General features: G+C 47.4%; 1 protein-coding gene across 2 annotated transcripts in view; it reads left to right on the top strand.

Moving 5' to 3' along the window:
* The window catches only part of GUCY2F (guanylate cyclase 2F, retinal), a 720,767-nt gene that overhangs the window by 376,403 nt on the left and 320,755 nt on the right, over positions 1 to 23,609 (top strand). For both annotated transcript variants that reach the window (XM_069612625.1, XM_069612624.1), the window contains exon 9: positions 13,303 to 13,479. In XM_069612625.1, the coding sequence (XP_069468726.1) occupies positions 13,303 to 13,479 (177 nt within the window). The remainder of the gene's footprint in view (positions 1 to 13,302; positions 13,480 to 23,609) is intronic.

Consider the following 23,609-nt stretch of genomic DNA (forward strand, 5'->3'; position numbering starts at 1 on the left):
AGGGCCCTTCGGGGGTAGTACACCCTATGTAGTATTTTTAGTTGTACCAGTCTGATCCTGGAATTAATTGCTATTTCGCGTGGGTGCATAAGTATTTGGATCCAGTCCTCTGGGTCAATAGGCCCCACGTCACGCTCCCATTTGTTCTTAAGGCTAATCAGCTCCGGGGTGGCAAAGGCATTAATCGCCTTATACAGGATAGTGGTGACTTTTGCAGGAATGTGTTGTACCAGGAGGTTACGTTCCAGGGGTGTGTAATCTGCTAGCTCGTCAAGCTCTAGCCTGTGTGCACCAATGGCATGTGTTAATTGTAAATAGTGGTAATTTTCTGCGTCTGGCAATCCATATGTTTGCTGCAGGGTTTCGAATGGGAGGATTGAGCCATCCGTAACGATGTCTCCTATTGTGGCTATCCCAGCCTCCACCCACCTGGTCCATGCATTCAGCCTCCTCACCTCCTTCAACCTATGGTTGTGCCAGAGTGGTTGTGCCATGGTAATTTGGTTCCCCCAACCTATGTGGGTATGTGCCTGCCTCCAGACCATCGCGATATGGGTGGACATTGTTTGTGCGGGGGGCCTGGCTAGGGTCTGGTATAGTGTTTCCAGTGGTGGGCTGCCCCGGATAATGGGTTCTTCCGCTCTAATATGTGGTTGTCCGGGATCTCCGTGGAGGAGGTCGTTGACTACGTTTAGTTGAGAGGCCCAGTAGTAGGATCTTAGATGTGGGAGACCTATACCCCCCTCCCAGACGGATCGTTGCAGTGTGGATAGTGCAATCCGGGGTTGCCCGCCCTTCCATATCAGTTTTCCAACCAGGCGCTCTATTTGAGTGAACTCTGAGTTTGGTATAGTCAGTGGGGCGTTCTGTAGCACGTAAAGAAAGCGCGGGAGCGCCATCATTTTAAAGAGGGCCGATCTGCCCATGAGCGTAAGAGGGAGGAGCATCCAATGTCTTACGTCCTCTGCGAAACGATCTATTAGTGGGTGCAGGTTGTGGGTCACATATTCCGAGAGAGTCCCGGAGATCCATATGCCCAGATAACGGAAGCCCTCCCTCTCTACCCGGTATGGGATGCCTCGGGAATTGCCAGGTCCCCCCCCCTCACCGGGAACAGGATCGATTTACCCCAGTTGACCCTCAGTCCACTGAATTCCCCAAAAGTCGTCAACATCTGGGTTATAATTGGGCATGCGTGCTCTGGGTCGCTGAGGTAGAGTAATAGATCGTCAGCGTAAAGGGACACTTTGTCCTCTCGTCCATCCGGCCAACGGAATCCAGACCATGTGGTGACTTGTCTGAGCCATTGGGCCAGTGGTTCGATCGCCAAGGCAAATAGGAGGGGGGAAAGAGGGCAACCCTGTCGGGTGCCTCTGCCCAATGGGAAGGCCTTCGAGGTCCAGCCATTTACCCTAACCGTCGCCATTGGGGCTTCGTATAGCAGCCGAACCCAGCCGAGAAAAGCCTCGCCTATATTCATAAGTCTCATCACCGCCCATAAGCTTTCCCACACTACCGAGTCGAACGCCTTCTCAAAATCAATTGCTAGAAGAGCGAGTGGCGCTTCTATGCTCGGGGCTTTTTCCAAGAGTAAATGTAGCCTGCGTAGATTCATTCTAGTGGATCTCTGCGGCATAAAGCCGCATTGATCCGGGTGGACCAATGTGGGTATGGCCTGTTGGAGTCTATTGGCCAGTGCCTTGGCAAGAATCTTCGCTTCACTATTAATAAGCGATATGGGCCGATATGACGTGCATTGGTCAGGGGGTTTTCCCTGTTTCGGAATAACCACAATATTTGCTGTTCGTAGGTCCCTCGGGAGGATGCCCAGGTCTTTGGCTGCTAGGAATAGTTCCCGAAGGGGGGTCGCCATTTTGTTACTGCCTAATTTTTTCCAGGTCTCGGCCGGAAAGCCGTTAGGACCCGGTGTCTTCCCGGATTGTAGCTGGGACATGGCCTCTACGATCTCCGCTTCATCCAGTTCTCTGTCTAGATGTGTTTTTTGCTGTTCCGAGAGGTATGGAATTGCAATCTCATCCAGAAGGGACGGATCCATCGGTGATGTCGGGGCTGCGTAAAGTGTGGTATAGAAGTTGGCGAATGCCTCCGCTATTTCTGGGTCTGTTTTGGCCGGGGTGTTGGGGTCCTCTGTTATCTGTCTGACATGCCGGTGCCCTTCCTCTCGGCGTTCCAGCCAAGCCAGTAGTTTGCCGGCTTTGTCACCATACTCATAAACTCTGGTCCTGGTCTCCCTGTGTGCCTGTTTCGCATTATCTAACGCTGTGTTATGAAGAGTTGCTCTGGCTTTCATAAGGGAGCGGTGGACCTCGGGGCTGGGATTGGTGACATATCTAGTTTCCCATTCCTTTGCGGCTACCTCCGCCTCCGTAATTTTTTTGTTTTGTTCTTTCCTTTTATTACACGTCCATGCCGTTATTTCCCCTCTAAGTACCGCCTTATGGGCTTCCCATAGCGTCACCGGGCTTTCTACAGAACTTGTGTTTATTTCGAAGAATTCGTCAGATTTTTCCGTAATGTGTTTCACGAACTCTGGCAGACCCAGGTAATAATTATTTAACCGCCAGGTCCTGGGGGGCAGGGGTTTATCCACCTGGAGCATTAATTCCAGGGGAGAATGGTCGGAGATACCGCGGGGAAGGAGTTCCGCTGTCTTAACCCTATATGCTTCGGGGGTCGGGAGGAAAAAATAATCCAACCTGGACAGGGATCCGTGAGCCCCTGAGTGAAAGGAGAACCCCTGATCTATGGGGTGGAGGTCTCTCCATATGTCACTCAGCCCCAGAGCTGTTGCAAAGGTCGCTAATCGGGTGGATTTATTTGGGTTTCGATTTCGTATATGAGTTCGGTCCCGTGTATTACACATCACATCATTGAAATCCCCTCCCAGGATCCATAAATCTGGCTGTTGTTGTACCATCAGTGCCGTGACATCCCTTAGGAGAGTATCCCCCAGTCCCGGCGGGGAGTATATTGCCAGGATAGCCACCTCCTCCTCCCATAGGGTGCCCTCAAGCAGCACAAAACGGCCACTGGGGTCTAGTTCCACTGCCGACAGTGTAAAGGGGAGCCTCTTGTGTAAAAGAATCAGGACTCCTCGGGAACCCGTCGTGTACCCTGCGTGATGTGCCTGGCGATAGTTTGTCCTGCGGAAAAATTGGCAGGTCGTGCCCGCTAGGTGCGTCTCTGTAAGGAGAGCTATATCAGGAGAACGCCTGTTAAGGAATTGCATTATGAGTCGGCGTTTAATGCTTGAGCCCATGCCATTCACATTCCATGTAAGGGGTTTTAGGGATCTGTGCCGTGTATTAAGTCCCCTTGGATCATGTGTTTCTTCATCTGAGCCGCCGTTATATTGTTGTGTGGCCATTCCTGTCTACAGGTCTAAATTGTTGTATCGGATGTGTATGTGATATATGCGAGTGTGAGAGTGCGGTGGTCATGCCCTTCGGGGGCGTGGGTGTTGGGCGTGAGGTGCATCTTAGCTTCTTGGTGGGAATTGGTTTGGTGTCGTGTCCCGGAGAAATTTTAACATATAACAACTCCCCGTCCCACCTCCCCATACTCCTCCCCAACATGAAGTATCTGTCGCCCGAACTTTACTGGCGCTGGAAAAACTATGCGGCCAGATTAACTTAAACTGTTATTTCTTTCCCTCTGACTTACTACTCCTTACTGATTCGAGTGTCCGGAGCCTTGAGTCGGGGGCGTGGCGGTCGCCGGTGGTCTGGTGTGTTGCTTCTGATTAAGTACGTTGCGTTTGATCCTTCATGCAGCGGCGGCTATGACCTCACTCTAGTAACTGTTCAAACAAGGAGGATGTCGCCATGGCCCGCCTAATGGGCCGTTGGTTAATACGCTCTATCCCGGTTTCCATCCGATCTTTGGTTTTGCGATTGACCCTGCTAACTTCTTTCGGGGTCAGGATCCCCATTTGGTTCGTCGTGGTTTCCCAGCGCGGGGTGTTGAGCAGGTCCTTTCTCCCTTGGTCTTGGTCTCGGTCTTTCCCCCCGGTTTCGCTCAGTCCTGGTCCAGTCTCCCACAATGTGGGTTTCGGCCCATCTCCATGCCTCCTGTGGATCAGTGAAGTGGATTGTCTTGAATTCGTGTTGGATTTTCAACTGTGCCGGGAACAACAGTCCGTATTTCACGTTCATCGAGTGTAGCTTCCTTTTCAGATGTTCAAAGGACTGTCTGGCCCTCTGGACTTCGCGGGTGTAATCCGGAAAAAAGGCGATCCTGGAACCATTATATGTCACTGTCCCTTGTGTCCTGGCCATCTGTAAAATGGCGTCTCTATCGCGGTAATTGAGAATTTTTGCAATAACCGTTCTTGGGGGAGCCCCTGGAGTTGGTCGACCGGTGGGTACCCGGTGCGCACGTTCCACCGAGAAGAAGTTCGAGAAGGTCTTTGGGGCGAAGAGGTCCGCTAGCCATTGCTCCAAGAAGAGTTCCATACTGGGGCCTTCTGTGCGCTCCGGCAGGCCCAAAATGCGGATGTTATTGCGTCGGGACCTGCCCTCTCCCTCCTCCACTCGGGCTTCTAAGGTTCTCAGGCGGGTTAGTGTTTGCGTGAGTTGTTGGTGCACACCCCCCATGTCATCCTCCACATTGGATATTCGCTGCTCTGCTTCTCCTGTCCTAGAAGACAGTTTTTGGAGGTCGTGGCGAAGAAATGAGACCTCGGTGGAGATAGCGTCCACTTTTTGTTCCACCGAGGAGCGTGAGTTGGCGATTGCCGCCATCACGTCTTTTAGTGAGAGGGCTTCCTCCATCGGGGGGTGGTGTTTGTTTCAGTGTTCTCCGCAGTTTGTGTCGGTTGTGAGCTTGTTGCATACTGATCCATGGTGCTCTGCGTTGCGTTCTTCTTGAATCTTTCCTTCCCCATGATGTGGGAGATCCTCAGGGTTATGGACGTGGGAGCTAAAGCGTCCTATCCTCCCACGGCGTCGTCAGGGCTTTCCCCCGCTACCTTGCAGCCCCTGCCTCACACCCGTTGTGTTGTTGCTTGGTCGATTATATCTTCGTCTTCCCCCGGGCATCAAGAGCTTGTGGATTGTGCTCGGAGCCCGACGCGTGGGGAGCACCTACTTGCTGTGGGTCGTCCCTTTGTTGTTTGCCCGGCCGCCCTGCCTGTTAGTTGGGCAAAAGCACCGGATGATATCGCAGGCCAGTGTCGGCGTTCGATGGCATATCAATATGCTCCCACTAGAGTCTCTCGTTGCGGGTCTGCCTGCAGCTGCGGTCCGGTGGCAGCGTCGGCATACCAGAGAAATACACAGTACCCCTCCGTTATTCCCTCCTTGTCCTTAAGGCCTGCAATTGCGCCGGACGCGCCGGACGCAGCCCAGGTTGTCCGCCCGATTTGCGACTGGTTGTGTGCGCGGTTGTGTCCACAGTGGCGCAATTCCAGCCGGTCCGTCGCCCGCTCGTTTCGCCGCTCCTCCCTCGGGAGGCTTACTGTAAGCCCGATGCCGCCGGGGCGATCGAGCTGACGCTCAGTCCCCCTCACCAAGTCCCCCGGATCGCTGCTATTCGGGGTGGCGGCGTCTTCTCGGGCCCTTGCCGAGGGAGTGGCGCAGGGTGGGTGGGGGTTATTCTCCCCCCCTCGGGTTCCTTCAGTGAATCGGGCTCGGGGGCTCCGCGGCCTTCGCTGTGTCTCTAGCTCCTCTCCGACGCGGTGGCCATCTTGCTTTGCCGGAGGGGTTTCCCTTCGTTTCTTCGATGCAGATTTTTCGTTCACCGCGCCTAGTTTTTGGTCCAAACCTTGGTCGTTTGCTGTCGCCAGGGTCCGCTGCACAAAAATGTCTTTATTTCTTCTGAACGAGTTCCCGAAGCAAAGGATTTTCTCAGGATATTTCGGGCGGCCACGAGAGCGCTCGGGGATCACGTCTCCATTGCGCGCTCGCAGGCCACGCCCCCTAGGTGCATGCATACTTGATGCTGGTTCCCAAGACTTATCTTTCGGGCCATAAGCCTTCCAATCCACCATATATTGTAGTTGCATGTAATCTTGCCTAGAGCAACTTCGGTGACAGTGACAACAGATGAAAAAAATCTTGGATGAAACCCACACGTATCAAAAATGGAGCTACAGAGCATGCTGCAAATTGTTGTTAGACACCTCTGCCAATACAATACAATTGGCCCAATCATCCTGATACTGAGTAATGAAACAATGGACGAATTGAGCCGATCTATCCGTCCACCCGATTGTGGTTGAAAACTTGAGGACATACACCTGAGTGCCAAGAAAATTCCATAAGGCACCACAGAACTTTGCAACAAACTGTGGCATTCTAGCCTACATAGTTGCCTCTGGCACCCCATGTAAGCGTACACCCTCTGTCAAGAAAATCTTTGCCAGAGCCTCAGGGATTTCAGTAACCAGACAAAAGGACCCATTTTAATAAATGAATCATTGTAAACCAATAATACTGTAACACCTCCCTCCTGCTCCCCCGGAAAGGAGAAACTCCACAATGAAATGCATCGAAACTCTCTGCCAGGGTCGAATGGTCGAAGGTAAATGACACAACTACCATTTTGGGGGACCCATCCTGGACTTTGCCCATGCACAAACCTCAAAATACTGAACATACGCTACCGTGTACGCCCCCACATCCGGACATCAAAATTGCTGGTGCAATAGCTCAATGGACCCTCATTCCGCTGAGACTCCTGCTAAAGGGCTATCATGACAACAATGCAATTCCCGCATCTGCTGTGATTCTCCAGGAACAAACAATCATCCATCCAGAAACAGAATCCACCCTCACCTACCCGGTTCCTTTGCGCACCCACTCTACTATTCCCCTGTTATCAAACTGTGCCTGTATGCAAAGCAAAATCCATGTCTCCTTAGAGATTGTTGACCCCCATGCATGGTGGTGGTAAAAGGTGCACACTAACCATACCTACCATGGATAATGCATGTGCTCTACCATAAATGGAATTGGGAGGAAGGAAAAACAAGCATTCACCTTGCATGACCATGGTGGACACACTTCATGGATAGATGAAGCCCTTAATTCTCATGATCCGTCCAAACAATCCCCAGGCTTTCCACCCCTTCAAAATATTGCCTCAATTGAGAAAAAGCCTCTTTAATGACCAGGTGTTTCCTATCATAAGACATGTGATATTGTTCAGGTATGGAGAGAACCCTGGAAAAAAGCCACAGGGTGGGGGGCTCCCGTCCCCTTATACCTTTGTGACAAAATGGCTTGTATGGCCATAGCGACACATCAGTTTCAACAATAAATGTCGCTGAGAAGTCTTATATAAAAAAAATTCAAAGCCAAAAAACATTGCTCGTCCTTCACATTTCTGGGAAAAGGCCACTCCAATAGCGCACTAGCCTTGTGTGCATCCTTAATCAGCCTGGCCCGGAAATAAGGCATCTCTAAAACGTCACCCTGTCATGTTCAAGCTTGCATTTTCCCAGTTTAGCAAACAACTTGTGGCTTCTTAGCCTTTAGAGCACCGCAAACATGTTGTTCCTATGGACTTCTAGGGATTCAGAGAATACCAGAATGTTGCCTAAATACACAATAACAAGCGTATCTAGAATGTCCTTGAAGACTTTGCTCATCAAATGCTCAAACGTGGCCGGGGCATTACAAAGTCCAAAGTAGCAAATATTCATAATGTCCATAGACACTGTTTTCCACTCATCACCTTCCCTTATATAGAAGGTTATAGGCACCGCAGAGATACAATTTAGAATATATTCTTCCTGTCTTTAGTTGATCTAATAAGCTCTCCGTTTCTCCGTTCGCTGGCTCTCTCCCTACTGGTTCTGTGGCTCAGAGCACTGTAGGGAGATACCGTGGAGCTCTGTTGGATTGTGATCTTGTAGGTGCTGTCTCACGTCTGGTTTGAGGTCAGAAAAATAAATCTTGGCCAGCATTTTCTTCAATAGGTATTGGATGATCCAAACTGGTACTGCACACATATAAGCAGGCACTTGGGGAGGGAACAGGGATTGGGGCCCTCTCAATTGCCACCGACCTCCCCTCGTCTGGGTTAGGACTGTCTCTGGTTTCCACCATTGTAGGCCTTTAACACCAGGGTGAGAGGGGTTCCCTTCCCTTTGTGACAACGTCAGATTACTGACCTTGTCACATAGGGTACCTTATATAAGAGAATGAAATACTAACATGGACCTAATGAAACAAGGTGTAGTTTAATTTGGAGAATAAGCTGGGCTCAGATTCAAGTTGGATAAGTCTGAAATCCTTCCACTCAGTTATGTCCCAAGGCTCAATTATGCACAACAAAGTATTTGTATTCACTACACGGAGTTGTGTGGCAACTTAAACTACTGTTTGATAAAGCTTTAAGTTAAGCTCTTGAGTACTTGAAGGTCAGAACGAATATATGCGTGAAATTCCTCCTGTACTTCGCTATAATTAAAACGATTATTACCTCTAAGTTCCTTTTAGGCTGTGCCTCTTGCTTTACCACTGACATTCTTCAATAAGTCATGAATGCTATTGCTGTAGCTAGTGTAAGAAAGGCATGGTATCAAACAGTAAGACAGACACAAGTGACCACAGTTCAAGGGTGTTTATTGAACTTCAATTGGGTTTGAAAGACTCCTATCTAATCCCAAATCTAAAGCTGGAGCAAGCTACGAACATGAAATAATAATAACGCAGTCCTAGTGGTGTCTTGTCAGAATAAAAGGGCATTTTGTAATAAACCTATTGCCAATCCTTACTTCTAATTACAAATGGGGTGGGAAACAATTTTATACAAAAGAAAAGTGTTCAAGAAATAATATGTCAGGATACTTGAGATGTTAACTTCCCTTCCCCACGTTTTCAGCATGGGACAAGGCTGCTCACTTGAACTTAGCACATACTCTGGCTTTTCTAGCATGAGGATGCAGTTAAAAATCTCAGTATCAGGACTTTCCGTGCCAAAGTCCTTTGCCATTCAAAGTCTCTTATTTCAGAGGGCCTGATGCGACAAACAAACATTCAATGTTCCTTTCTGCTCAGGATTTTCATATGCACAACTTCTCTGGTGATTCTCTGTTCACCTCGGGTCCCCCTCCGCCGGGCTCAGACCCACTTTAACACAAAACCTTCAATTGGTCTCCCTCTGCGGGTGTAACGCTCACCTGACTCCCACGGAGGCGCTGGTCTAGTCTGGGTTGCTGTGGCCTCTTTGAGCGTGATGCGCAGAACTCGGAAAACCGACTGAACAGGACCCTCAAATCTTGCTTGTCTGGCCCGTAGGAATATCCTTCTGCAGATGAGAAAGGGGATTAACAGTCTGCAGAAGAGTGTGCTTGCTCCTCCCTTCCCCCCTTTGTTCTTCTCTAACTTCCTCCGAAATCCCCGGTTGAAGCTCACCTTATTGTTTGAAAGGATGAACTCTCCATGACTGCTTCTGGTGCAGGGGCGCGTGTTAGTCCAGTTACTCCACTGGTTTTCAGAATGGCGCTGGCAAAATCCACTTGACTTTTCCGAGCGGAACGGCGTAATTATGAAGATTACAAAAGTTCAAGTGTTGAGCCTCCTTTTCTGTTGCCTTCCTAACCTGTGATCTGTCCTTTATTTCAGGTGCAGAATGAAGGCGATGCGTTGAGGGATTGAATTGCCGATGGTAAACTCAGGTGAGTTAGCGGTGGAGGCGATCCCTCTTAATGTCTTTATATTCCTCCAGTAATGTATTTTGTCCTTTCCCCATAGGGGCCGGGGTGCGGTACCTGCCAACGAAGCGGCGCCGACTCGAAATGAGGAATGGTCCACCAACAGAAGACCGGTAAGTGTTATGGCGGAAAATTAGGCTTTCCTCAAATGTTCCTTCTGCTCACCTTTTGTCTCTTCTTCTCTCCCCTAGGCGCAGAGATGTGGCTACCGGTGCAGACAGTCGCGGTGGAGCCAGAAGAACTCCCGAGGACAGGTGAGTGAAGCGCGGCGCTGCAGCGAGCAACGCGGTGCTTTTAAATGAAAGTCTTTTCTCAGGAACAGGAACGCTGGCGTGAAGGTTCCGGATGCAGGTAAGAAGTTTGATAAAATTCTTGGTTTTCACCTTTCTCTTCTCTTCTTTCCTTACAGGTGTTCCAGGATCGAGGCGGGCGTGGCTGGAGACCAGATGCAGGAGCAGACACGGTGAGCGTTCAGCTGCTTGGATGCAGAACAACGCGAAGCATGAGCTACTGTCTGGGGTGGCTTAAATAGCTCCCAAAGTAGTTCCAGGTAAGTATCCTTCCCTGGCCACGCCCGAGTGGCAAAATAGTCCCAATGAAAAAATAGTCCCTTTCAGGTCTCAGGGAGGCCTGAATCTTGCAGCATGGTCTGCATCAGGTAAGTGCACAAAACACCTTCCTTTATGAGCCTGGCGCCTATGGTGCCAGGACTGATGTCCAACATGAGCCTGGCGCCAACGGCGCCAGGACAGAGTCCAAAGAGCCCCTATAAGGGGCCGCTGGGCTTTTACCCGGGGGCATGATGCCTGCTCCCGGGGGTGCTGGGCCTGGCCTGGTGCTCCGGGGGTAGGCATCATGACAGCGGGCTCATGCCAAATTTATTTCATTTTCTAAACTTTCTTTACTATATCAAAATCGTAGACTTTCGACTGTGCACAGGTTTTTGGTTGACCCGTCACAGGACCACTTCAATTCACAATTCTTTGTTCTCTTCTTAATACAAACTTTTAATTTTCACTTCTGCCACTTCTCAGCTGGATACCTTACAGAGACCTTCGATTGAGCACCCACGCGGTGCCAGCCCACTCTGTCAAAGGGTATTGTATCTTGCTTTCAAAGTTTAAACACTGATCAGCAGTTCAACTTTACCTGCCTCTTTTATCACAGGTGTTTTAACAATGTGCATTCCAGCACTTCACTTGCCATGCAATGTTGCTGCTTGCAACCTTGTCTTCAACACAGGCTGGTCTTGCATCGGGCTCCCCAGCTCACCTTCTGTGCCAAAGCCTCTTTGCCATTCAAAGTCTCTTATTTGAGAGGGCCTGATGCGACAAAAAAATATTCAAAGTTCCTTTCTCCTGAGGATTCTCATATGCACAACTTCTCTGGTGATTCACTGTTCACCCCAGGTGCCCCTACGCTGGGCTCAGACCCACTTTAACACAAAACCTTCAATTGGTCTTCCTCCCCAGGCTCGGACCAAATTTATCTAATTTTCCAAACTTTCTTTACTATATCCAAATCAAAGACTTTCCGACACACAATACAGGATTCTTTAGCCTGGTTTTCTGGCATTATGCTTTCTAATCTCAAGCGCTATTGAAAGTAATGGCTTTTTGTCAGAAAGGTCAAGGGAACTTCCCACCTTGCGATACCCTCCTGATTTGCCGTCTTTCTTCTTTCATTCAGCTGCAGTTTCGAAGCTTAATGAAAGTCAGGTGTGAATGATGGTTAGTAATTGCCTGACCTCGCCTGACCATTGTATTGGGACATGTCATGTAAACTACTCGGGTGTTAGTCTGTTTTCTCCCAGAGCAGGCTGTCCGTGTGAAAGTGTTTGTGCAGGAAAAGGGGGAGGGAGTAGAGTTCCTACATATCCTATCTGATAGGATGGGGTAAAGGTGTTACAGGAAAGAGAGGGATACCACTTCTCACTATCCGATGTTAACTCCCACTCCCCGAGGACCCCTCACCCGCAATGGTCCACCCCCAGGAACTGGATCCAAAAGCAATGGCCATGTCCTGGCCACCTGTATGACAGATCCTTGTGTACCAGGGTGTGAGACACCTTCTGGTTTCTCACACTAGTGTGAAGGGAAATTGCAAAAACTAGATTGTGATATTTGACTACTCCATATTCTTGGTTTATAGTACCCTTTGACACAGTGCTGGAAGTTGATGGGTAATGACTGTTTTCTCACAACCTTCACAACTGGAACAACCCCTGTATGGGGTTCACACAAAACAGGAGTTTCACAAGGAAGTGGCAGGGAATTGGCATCACTTGGTGGGGACATCTCACGGTTCAGTGGGAATTCCTGTCCTCACAATCTTCTGGCGCAGGTTGTGAGATCACTGCAATAAACACTTTAATTTTATAGGATATTTAACAAACTGAAATGGCTGCAGTTGGCCTTCCCGAGACTCTCTGAGACTCGTACGATGTGTTGACAGCTGAATCCAGCTCTTAAATGATCTATATGCTTTACTCGCTGTGGTGAGTAGAGCCTTTCATGCTGGGTTTCAGATTTAGAGAGGGTGTTGATGCGGAGAATGGAATACAATATGCACCCGTACTAGAAAAAGCTTTCTTAGCCCATGGCTGTGTACATAGACTGAACAACACACAGGCCGAATTACATAAAATAGATTTCTTAGTTACAGATACTTGCCCCGGATGTGATATAACTTCATCAGGGCTCTTCCACCTCACCTGAAAACAGTATATTGTACATATATAGCCGGGAGGATAGCTCATACGTAACATGGTGGCCTTGGAGCTGTGTTTCATGGGTTCGATACCCGAGTCGGCCCAGCTCAGCCCTTCACTTCCCAAATTCCCATGTGATAATCTGGGTAAGATAGTAAGTAGCACCAATTACCAAGCGCTCTGAAACTGGATTTCTGATGATAATGGTGCTATATAAGACATCAATAAAATGTGTTTGTGGAGAAGGTTTGGGTAGTACTGTGTGTTTGAAGGGATTGGCATTGCCAACCCAATAACAGACTGCCTATGTTTCTCTCTCTTGGATAATCTTTGTCTCGACACTACATTTATCAGACTTGCATTGCTGCTAGCTAGGAGGTGGGTGGTATTTACCTGGATGTGTAGACCATTGCTGATATGTGAGGACTGTTTTCCTGACCTTCCATATCATAACGAGTTAGGAACAGGTTACAGCACTCTCTTTATTCAGGGCAACATACCTGAAGCCATATGAGCCAAATTATGGTTCTACTCGTCATGCTCATTGCAGCCAATGAGCACCGCTGTTTCGGACCATGAGTAGAAATTGCTTGGAGATCGATTATAGTATTAGACACAGTATATTAACTTTTATTTCTTTTTTTGGTACCTGATGATGGCCACTTGCATAGGTGGTATGCGTTGGAGGGGACTGATATGATATGATATTTTATTTGTATCGCGCTCGTGCACAAGTGTTTCGCGCGACTGAGAGGCGTGACTGATTGTTTTGTTATATTTCGTGCTGCAAGCTTTGTGATAATCATGAAAATGATGTTAAGAAGAAAGGAACTTTCTTTTCCATGGATCACAGTAATATTTATCATCATGACTTAAACGCCATTTCACTCTTCTCGTTACCTCCCTACAGATGAAGGACATGCGTCACGAGAATGTCAACCCCTTCTTGGGCTTCTTCCATGATTGTGGGATGTTTGCCATTGTCACTGAGTTTTGCTCCAGAGGAAGCCTGCAGGATCTCCTGAGAAATGTAGATGTAAAACTGGACTGGATGTTCAAATCATCCCTTCTTCTAGATCTCATTAAGGTAGGTGACACAAAAGCATTGATGGTGCAACTCAGTAGTAAGGAGTAGTAGCCATAGGTTCATGCTTTAATAAGTTCTTTTAGACTATCTTAAATGAATTATGAATTACTAGGTACTCTTTTAGGCAGCTTTGCAGAGCTAGCATTGGTATTCTACAGGACTTTACTGAACTATAATTAGCATCCACCTTTCATGTCACCTGTGGAAGTCCTTAGGTCTCTCCAATATCTCAGTCCTGTTCAGTGTCTACCTGGCAACCATGTTTAACATCTTGACGCAGGTCTATTTTAAGGTCTGCAAGGAGAACAAACAATTTGCCACCTTACAATAATGCTTAAATAAAACTCAAGTGTGGACGAACAACCACTTTCTCCAACTTAATAGCTCTACACCCAAGATTATTCTTTTTTGGGTTAAGAATCAAAAGGGCTCCAAGATATTTTAATTCTTCCCTTGCTTGGTATAAAGAGACCGGTCTGGTCAAATGCTAAAAACCTTTCTGTGAGCTCGTGACTTCAATACTGCAGGTGATGTCAATGGTTGGGAATTACTTCAGCCAACGTGAGATGCTAAAAATGGTGTTCCTTCTTGATATTCAGCATAGGGATTTAATCTTTGGAGACGCCAGTTTGTACTGTGCAAATAGCCCTTACACACATCTTATTATGAGATTACTTGGGACACTTCAAGGAACATAGAATGCCACAGTGGGTCGGGTCTGTAATCTGTGAAGGAGGGACAATGTTTCAGATGCCAGGAGGTCCTTGCATTGGCTGAGCTTTGGGGACTGGACAAAATGTAATACGGGTTGCCAAATCTCGATGCATCTTGCATGGCGGGGTGATAGTTTGACCATCATCCTCTCAATGGCAGTTACTTAACACACCTTTTTCAACTCTATGTTTTGTGCAGGTTTCTGTCTTTTCTCAGGGAGAACTTATTGTTATACTGCCTGTCAATATCAGGTTACTAATCTATCTGGGTACACCCACAGTGAATACACTCTATCCATTGGGAGAACCAGTAGAACTAGCTAAGCGCCCCATGGGAAATTCACACTGAATCACCTCAATTAAATCTATATCAATTTTAGCACAGGACGGCCAACCTGGTGTTAAGTAGGGAATCTGCTCCCCCACCCACAACTCCTGTAATATTCTTTAGGCTTATCCCTTGACATAAGATGGAGGGTAGCTAGTGTCAGATACCATCTATGTATTCACTAATAGGATTGTTCCTTATGTTGTACACAAATGGAGGAATCCTTTTCCCTGAGCAAAATCCTTTCCAGTTCTCATTTGAGTTCTTTTGCTGTTTGTCTTTTTAATTCCGCCTAGCCAGTAAAAGGTTGCCAGTCTGGACATGGGGTCCCCTGGGTCCTGTAAAACATTTAGACATTCTTTCAAAAGTATTGAGGTGGTGGATGGCAACTGATCTAATGGGCTTCCAAACAACCAGTGCCTCTGCTGGAAATATTCCAGTGTATACACTATTGAGCATTGATTCGATGTGCAGTCTTCAAAAGACGTAATTCTACTCCCCAGAAGCATATCTGAGATCCTAGGGCAATCTCCCCTTTTCTGGTTATCAAGCCCGCCCTTTCCATAGCCCAATTGGGTAATCCATTAGTGACATCACTGGCCGCATTTGAAGTTTTAAGTTTAAGAAGCACAACTTCATAACTGATGTCAATATGGTAAAATCTGGATTACAGTGGCATAGGGATTTAGTGGGAGGGGATTTATGAAAGCCCCCAATTGATTAACACCTGATCCTAGACCACAAGCAACAACTGTGCGGCTGGGACAGTATATACAGAGTAAGGCTGATGAGCCTTGGAAGACTGTTCTACGTGGCTATACAATATTACATATGTCACATCCATGAATGACACTATCCATCTCCCAGCAACTCCTCTTCATCCACTCTCCAAACATCTGCATATGCACTGCCATGTAATATCTAGTTATGCTTGGGCACCCTAAACCACCCTTGTTGATCAGGGGATTCATTTTCTTAGATGGTTTTCTTGGCTTTTGTCTTTTCATATAAACCTGGTCAGCTCTCCATGTAATCTGGCCAGTTCATTCCTAGGCTCACTCCCACAGCTCGGCTCTGATGGTCTGAGATAGGGGTGGACATGTATATTGTTGTATCTGAGCCAGAGATGACATGGAGCAGGAACCAGGCTGACTCAGGTAAGTACCAAACAGAAGATGCTTTATTGTGCTTAGTTACATAGCCATAGTTCATGAAAGGTAGGAGAGAAGGTAACAAGCATCTGTTGTGGTTCCCTGCCATACTCCAAGTCCCAACCGACACTCTGTGGAACCCCCAGGCCTCCCACACTCCAAGCTCCACCTCACCATTCTATGAGGCCCCTGCATTCAATCACACACTAAACATAGAGGATGCAACATATATGTACAAATGCCCCCGATTTGGGGGTAATGTTGACTTGCAGATGTCTTATACACTTATCAGACAATTTGCAGCCCTCTAACTCATATATCTTTGGCCATTCCCTTACCATGAGCCCAAGACCCAATACATTGTTATTTTGTGGTGTTAAAATTGAACCCACAGACTTCTGAACATGTTCCAATTTCCTTATCCAGTTTGCATAAGTGTCCAATACGTTGTATGCAAACATTGTCATGTTTCAGTCCGTCACCACGCCCTGCATTCTGGCATTTAATTCAGCCTGCAGACAAACAGCTCCATGTTGCGCAGAAACAATAGGGGGAGGGATTGTAACCCTGCCCAATTTCCATTTTCAGGGAAACCGCTTCTGAGAATCCATTGCTGACTCCAACCCTTGTCACCGGGTGGACATAGTTCAAAAGGAGAGTCTTGATAAATGATTCACTGAATGTGCGGTCTCTCAGTTTAAGTGCTAAGGAAGATCATTCAACCATCTCAAATGCTTTAGCATTTAGCATCGTGAGAGCTGCTGGGCACAGTGAAAACGGGAGCAGCTTGCCCACTGGGTGGGCAAATATAAGGTACACATGCTTCACATGATTGAGCTGTAGGTGAATCTTCTCAAGGCGGGAGGCTGATATTTGTGTGTATTGTTTAGCAGCTGCATCAATTAGGGCTGTGGAGCTATTGAAACAGAAGGATTCCAGATTGTTATTCTGTTTCAGTAGATATGATATGAGAGGTTATTTATAACGCGCTTAATACCCGGAGGATTCAACCTGTGTTGCTCCGTGCCGTCTTGCTCGCAAGGCAAGCATGTTCCCCCTGGAGCTATCCTCCCGAGACTAGTAGGAGGCCAAATGTGATTTCTGCCATTGACGATCTCTGTTTCATCAAATTAGTTAAAAACGTCTGTAAGAAGCACCAGTGACTCTTTCAAAATGATTGTAATGTCATCAGTGCCTGCTGCCTTGTTCAGTTTAAGAGTTTAATTGGCTGCTCCATACTCCTCCTTTACAACATAAACATCTAATCAAGTCCCTTGTCTCGAGAGATGTTAGGAAGCCCTGCCTTGTCTTGGTAATCTGTATTCAGCGTTTGGGTCAAGAAGCTCCAAAAAGTACAAGTCAGAATGGTCCACATTTTATGGTGTTCCTATAATGTCTAGTGCTCTGCCTATCCCCAAGTGCCGAAACAAAAGCGTGTTGGGGCCTAGATCTACTGAGATTGGCTCATGTTTTGTCCAGTTTGTTCATGCACCTCATAGAACATACATTTGGGATTTCTGAGGCTTAGTTCTGCCATGTTTATCTGCATTGTGTTAATCTGTCCCCTCGGTGCTGCCAGCTTGCTGCACATTTTCCTTCATGCCTGTCCCCCTATAGTGTGTTTCACACGCCTTATTTTATGTATTTGTGGCACTTCTACAGATTTTCTTGATTTTTGAAGCTGCTACTATGACACTACCTCGGACAGCTGAAAGATATTGGGTCACATTGTAACACTGCTGGTCCGGCAACCTGGGTGCCGGTAGCCTTACCGGCACCGGTGTTACCGGACCGGCAAAGTACAAGTTTGCAGGCAAGAGGCCCTCCCACCCGCCAGGCCTTACATGGCGGGCAGAACGGCACCCGCCTGCAGTCTTTGACGGATGCACCGGCACTGTTGCACACAGTGCCGGTGCATCCGTCCTCCCCATTCCCAATGAGTCCTATGGGACTCAAATGGGAATGGGGAGTTACTTTTTCTGGCGCCTGGCTTCAGGGACCACCGGGGCTGTAATGACCCGGTAATTCCCCATTGCCAGGCCCCAGAAAAAAAGCACAACTCCAGCGGCAGCCTGCCGTTTTTACCGGCACGGCTTCCACCGGAGTAATAATGAGGCCCATTGTATGTGATAGAGTGTAGTGCCCAATATCATTGGCAGTAATATTCATTGATATGATATGATAAGGCATTTGTAACGCGCCTATACACAAGTGTTTCAAGGCGCGACGAGGCAGGGAGGGGGGGACAAGGGGAGACAGACAATGATCCTACTAGGCCAGGTGTCATTCAGATCGCGCAAGTGCATGGGTAAGGGGGACAGGAAAAGTGCAAGGGGGAAAGGGAGAGGGGAAAGTGCAGTACAGGGTTAGTAATGAACAAGATAAATAATAAGGGCCAGCTGGTGGCAAGTGCAAGATAAGTGCAGACAAGTGCTGGGAAGGGGGGCTGTAGGGATACAGAGACAGTCCCGCAGTGCAGGGGTTGCCAGGAAGGCAGTGCAGGGGAGAGTGGCTGGGCCAAGGACCGAGATTGGTGAGTGGCCCAGTTGCTGATTCAGTACAGTTTAAGTGATTTAGCAGGGGAGAGGGACAGAGAAAGCAGAAGCAAAGAGGAAGGTTTTGAGGTGCTTCCGGAACCAGAGATGGTTCTCCTCAAGTTTCAGGGGGGCAGGAAGGCTGTTCCAGAGGGAGGACCCTGCTGTGGAGAGAGATCTCCCCCTAACTCGTTGCTTGGAGAAGCGGCTGACCCTGAGGGAGTTGGAGGCGGAAGAGCAAAGTGCTCGAGAAGGAAGATATTTAGGAAGGGAGAGTTGAAGGTAATTTGGCCCCAGGCCCCAGAAGGCCTTGTGGACAATGCAGAAGGTTTTGAACTTAATCCTCACAGCCACAGGGAGCCAGTGAAGCGATTTCAGTCCTGGAGAGATACGGTCCCTGCGCTTGAGGCCAAGGACAAGTCTTGCAGTCCTGTTCTGGATGAGTTGCAGAGGGCGGAGAGTAGAGGCAGGCAGATTTAGATAGAGGCTGTTACAGTAGTCCAGCTTCGAGAGAACCAGGGCTCTGGAGACAGTGAGCTTCTGGGGGAAGGAGAGGAAAGGAAGGATACCTCTGAGGAGGTGCAGCTGGTATTGTGACTTCTTAGAAACGTCAGAAATGTGAGGAGAGAAGGAGAGTGTGGAGACTAAGATGACCCCAAGGTTTTTTGCCTTGCAGGTAGGAGCAGGAAGAGGGCCAAGAGAGGCCGGCCAGAGAGCTGCAGGGAAGGAGGGAGTGGGTGTGCCGATGAGTAGAATCTCGGTCTTAGTGGCATTAAGGCAGAGGTCGTTGGCGGCACACCATTCCTGGATAGCAGAAAGACAGTCAGAGATGAGGGAAGGAGAAGAGGGGGCCGAGGGTAGCCTGAAAATGAGCTGGGTATACTTGTATTCTCACACTTTTTTCAATTGCAGGTGACTGGGCAACAACTCCCTCAAAAGCACAAATTTATCCTTGATAGGGGGAGGGGGAAAACCAGGTTTATGGCTCTCCATAGTAACGCATGACGGCCCTGGTGCTGCAGCCTCTTGAGCCCGGGACTCCTGGAACATAGTCTAAAAAATGATGACAAGGCGCGCACTCTGGTTCCCAGTCAAGTTTTCCTGCTGTAGCAACAAATTATCTTCTCCTCCAAACGTTTTCCTGACTCCATCAATCATCAGGGAGGCTGAAAAAAAACAAACAACAACAAAAGTGCCTCTCTTTTCCTTTTAGCTGTTAGTTTCAAAGCACGTAGATAGTTTTTTTTTTTTAATCCTTCGTGACATAAAGGCCGTTACATCATTTGTACCAGCAGATGTCTCCTGTTCCTTTTTAGAATGTTCCATAGCATTTAGTAGAGCCGATGGACAATCGGGCGTATCAGATCCCTCCATACATGGACTGTCCTTCGCCTCAACTATTAGTTAGGTGTTACTAGTAAAAAGGTAGTCTAGACTAGAATATACCTTCTGTGTGTGCGAGAGTAAATGGTGCATTCTCTTTTATCTTGGAATGTATGTCTCCATATGTCTTTAATCCTATGGGTAGACGGTTTGGTCAATGGGAAATTAGAAGCCCTCTAGCTCCCATGGAGTGCTCAAGGCCTTGTGCCATAAGTATATTCAGAACAGAACGGTGGGCAGTCATAATGTCGACAGTAAAAATGTCGACAGTCAAAATTTCGAAAAATAAATGTCGAAAAAAATAATGTCGACAAACAATAATGTCGACGTTTTTTCGATATTTTTTCGAAATGTTCTATTTATTGTATAAATAGATAAATAAATAAATATATAACTAAAACGTGTTGAGTATGAGGGGTGAGAGGGTGGTGGGGGGTTTGGGGGTGGCAGGGGGTGTTGGGTGAGGGGGGTTGGGGGGGACACCCCCATAGTAAATGATACTCTTTTTATTTATTTAATTATTGAATAAATAAATAAATAAATAAATATATAATTACTATGTGTTGAGAATGAGGGGTGAGAGGGTGGTGGGGGGGTGTGGGGGGGTGGCAGGGGGGTGTTGGGTGAGGGGGGGTTGGGGGGGACCCCCCCCATAGTAAATGATACTCTTTTTGTTTATGTATTTATTGAAAAATAAATAAATAAATATATAATTAGAATGTGTTGAGTATGAGGGGTGAGAGGGTGGTGGGGAGGGTGTGGGGGGGTGGCAGGGGGGTGTTGGGTGAGGGGGGGTTGGGGGGACCCCCCCATAGTAAATGATACTCTTTTTGTTTAATTATTTATTGAAAAAATAAATAAATAAATAAATATATAATTAGAATGCGTTGAGTATGAGGGGTGAGAGGGTGGTGGGGGGGTGTGGGGGGGGTGGCAGGGGGGTGTTGGGTGAGGTGTTGATAGTTCTAATTGACATTTTTTTGTCGACATTTTTTTTTCTAAAAAATGACTCTTTACATTATATGTATAGGATGTCGACATTATTGTTTTCGACATTTTTTTTTCGACATTTTTGTTTGTCGACATTTTTTTTTCGACATTATGACTATAAACCATTCAGAACACCCCCAGGATATGTTCACCACAAGAGAAGGTTTCTATGATCTTTATAGGGTCCATAAGGAAGTCTCCCTGTCTCTCGTTGGAGGCGTACATTGAACCCAAAGTGTAGACTTTCCCATAAAGTCGGCCTGTGATGAGTGCTCTTCTCCCTACCATGTCTACTTGGCAGGGAATAGTCTTCTGGCAAAGTATAGCCATACTTTCCACTCAGTAAATGCTTTTCATGGATGAAAATGACTGAGCTTCCTGTTTGAGCATCAGGTGCACTTGTTTGTGGAATTTACATCCTGAATGTTAAGTGTGAGGGACTTGGCCGTATCGGACTAGTGGGTATTTGATTATAGGATAAAAATGCATTTGGGTGTATTACCACTCTCCATAAATGCCCTACAGGTGTGTCACACCTCCCACCCTAACCTTAAGACTGAGGAAAGCATGGCCTCCATCTTCAACCACAATCCATTTCGCTCTCCCACCAGGCAAGGTTATACATATAAGAAAACATTAAAAAACATTTTCAAAACAATCTGATAACAATGAAACTGAATAACGTTATCGACTGGCGTTCTTCAGCATGTGTAGTCCGACATGACTTCTGTCACCCGCTTCCCAACTACATCTCCAAATGCTTGGGTGTACTACCTAAAGCTTGCATCGTGGACAGTAATCAAGACATCAGTTATCAAAGGTCTTATTTTTGATAATCTTTTAAGGCTCAGTCATATACCATTCATGTTGCAGTGTTGGCTCTGTGTCCAGATTTGACTGCTGTCAATGTGTGCTGAGTCGGCACAGCAGACGATGGGGGCTCTTCCAAACTCAGGAGTTCAAGCCCTTCCTGTGGTGAATTAATACGCATGACGTTGTTGTGTGTGGGAATGTCAGCCCACGTGGAAAGGTCCACCAATAGCAGCATTTGCACTTAGATTGTATGTCAGGTCTTTCTCTCTGACAGCCACTAGGATTTTACCTTTAGTATAAAAGAAATGCATTTTAACAAGATGTCCCTAGGCATGACTTGGTCTCCGGTAGGGTAGGGGCCCGTACAATAGGCCCCATCAATTTCTAAGTGGTTACACTCCCCTTCCGATAGGATAGATTTGATGCGTTCAGGTTCCAGCTTCTTCCTGTCTGCATCTTTACTTCCCTCATTAAGGAATGCGATCCACAGGTTGCCCCTAAGGGAACTATTTTCAAGATCTTTGAACTGGTTGGAAAGTTGGGGTGAGAAGGCGTGAGCCGCAACTGATCCCGCAGTTGTGGAGTGGTTGCCGCAAAGTCTGAGAGAGCTTCTTCCTTTAAATGAACCCTCTCACCCAGGGAATCAAGCTCCCGTTGTATTTCTTTAATATCTCTGGTCCCCATGTCCTTCAAGCTCACCATGCCTTATTTGATTCACTCACATCAGTCTCCAGGAACACATGTCAGGTCCTGCTTATAGAAAGTCATTTGTGTGTCATAAATCTCACCCTGGCCTCCATGCCCATGTCCCCTGCCTGTTCTGGCTTCTCGGCGGCAGCTCCGTGTGTCGCCTCTTTGTGTCTCTGGAGTTGTACACAGTTGTCAATGCTGCCTTTGGGTGTTATTTTGGGTGTCTAGTCATACATTTGCACACCACACAGACAGTGCACCATAGGAAGAGTGGCACTTTCCGCACCCACCTTCCCATGATGTTCTGTTGCCTTCCAGAAGTGGGGTACCTTTGTTAACTGCTGAACAGTCATCTCTGAATGCCAGAGGGGCCCCCTCTTTCCATGCAAATTTTGCAGCGACCAAAACCACAGCCAAGTCCCCCAGTTAGTCCACTCTACTGCAGGGGCATGTTGAGTTCACAGAGTTTCGCCACGAGTAAAACACTAAAATGGGCTGCATCGAACAACTCCACCATCACACCTTAAGAGAGACTACAAAGACTATGGGGGTCATTACGACCTTGGCGGTAGGGGGTTAACTTAACGGCGCCGGTAGAGCTGCCGGCGCCGTTAACCCCCTACCGCCTCATTATGAGGTCCACTTGCGGGACCCGCTAAGGACGCCCGGTGCCAGTAGGCTTATCGGCATCATTGTTACCGGACCGGCACACTCGTAAGGAGGCCCTTGGTCTCATTTTTAGGCCCTGCGTACCGCAAATGCAATGCGAAAAAGCCTTAGGTACGACTTTTACGCATTGCATTTCCAGTATGCCCTATTTTCCCCAGTTTGCATTGCGGGGCGGGGGTTTAGAGGGTTATGCAACTTGCTTTTTTGCCACCCTCTTCCTCTTTGCCATACAAATACTCCAGCATTTGCACCTGCATGCATTTTCATGCCGGCACAAATGCTAGGGATCCCTATGGAGCCTGCTGGCTTTTTGCAAAATTCAAGCAGACGCCATAGAGAGCCATTATAAACACTGCTTGACATGCACACATGACAGGTGGGTTTACTCAATATGCACGCGGAGTGCAAAAGTACAGGGCAAAAAGCCGACTTTTGCACTCTGCAATACCAATGATGGAAATTACATTGAGCATCAAAATGAGCTCCTCTGTCTTCAAAAACTCTAGCTAGTGGATTCCTATCAAACCCGCCTGCATTTAACACCTGGTAAAAGCATGTGCATTCCACAGGAATCCATCAGAAAGGCATTCTGCAAAGCGCCATTTGCAGACAGCATGTGCTTTCTTTTACAGAACGGAGAAAAAAATTGAAGAGTAAGGCGATTTCGTCTGTTTTTGCTCCTCAGTTTTTGTAATTGTGAAAAATAGTATGCAGGGACCCAACAGAACATAAGTGCTAAATTAGGTGGCCCACGGCATCCAATTAACGTTTGATGTAAAATGGCAAACTTATTACTTGTTTTATATGTTGTGTATACAACTGTGACATCAAATGACATGTACTTGCTCACCCACAATCT

This window comes from Ambystoma mexicanum, chromosome 5p (genome assembly GCF_040938575.1).
Source record: "Ambystoma mexicanum isolate Mex_15411 chromosome 5p, UKY_AmexF1_1, whole genome shotgun sequence".
NCBI classification, from domain to species: Eukaryota; Metazoa; Chordata; class Amphibia; order Caudata; family Ambystomatidae; genus Ambystoma; species Ambystoma mexicanum.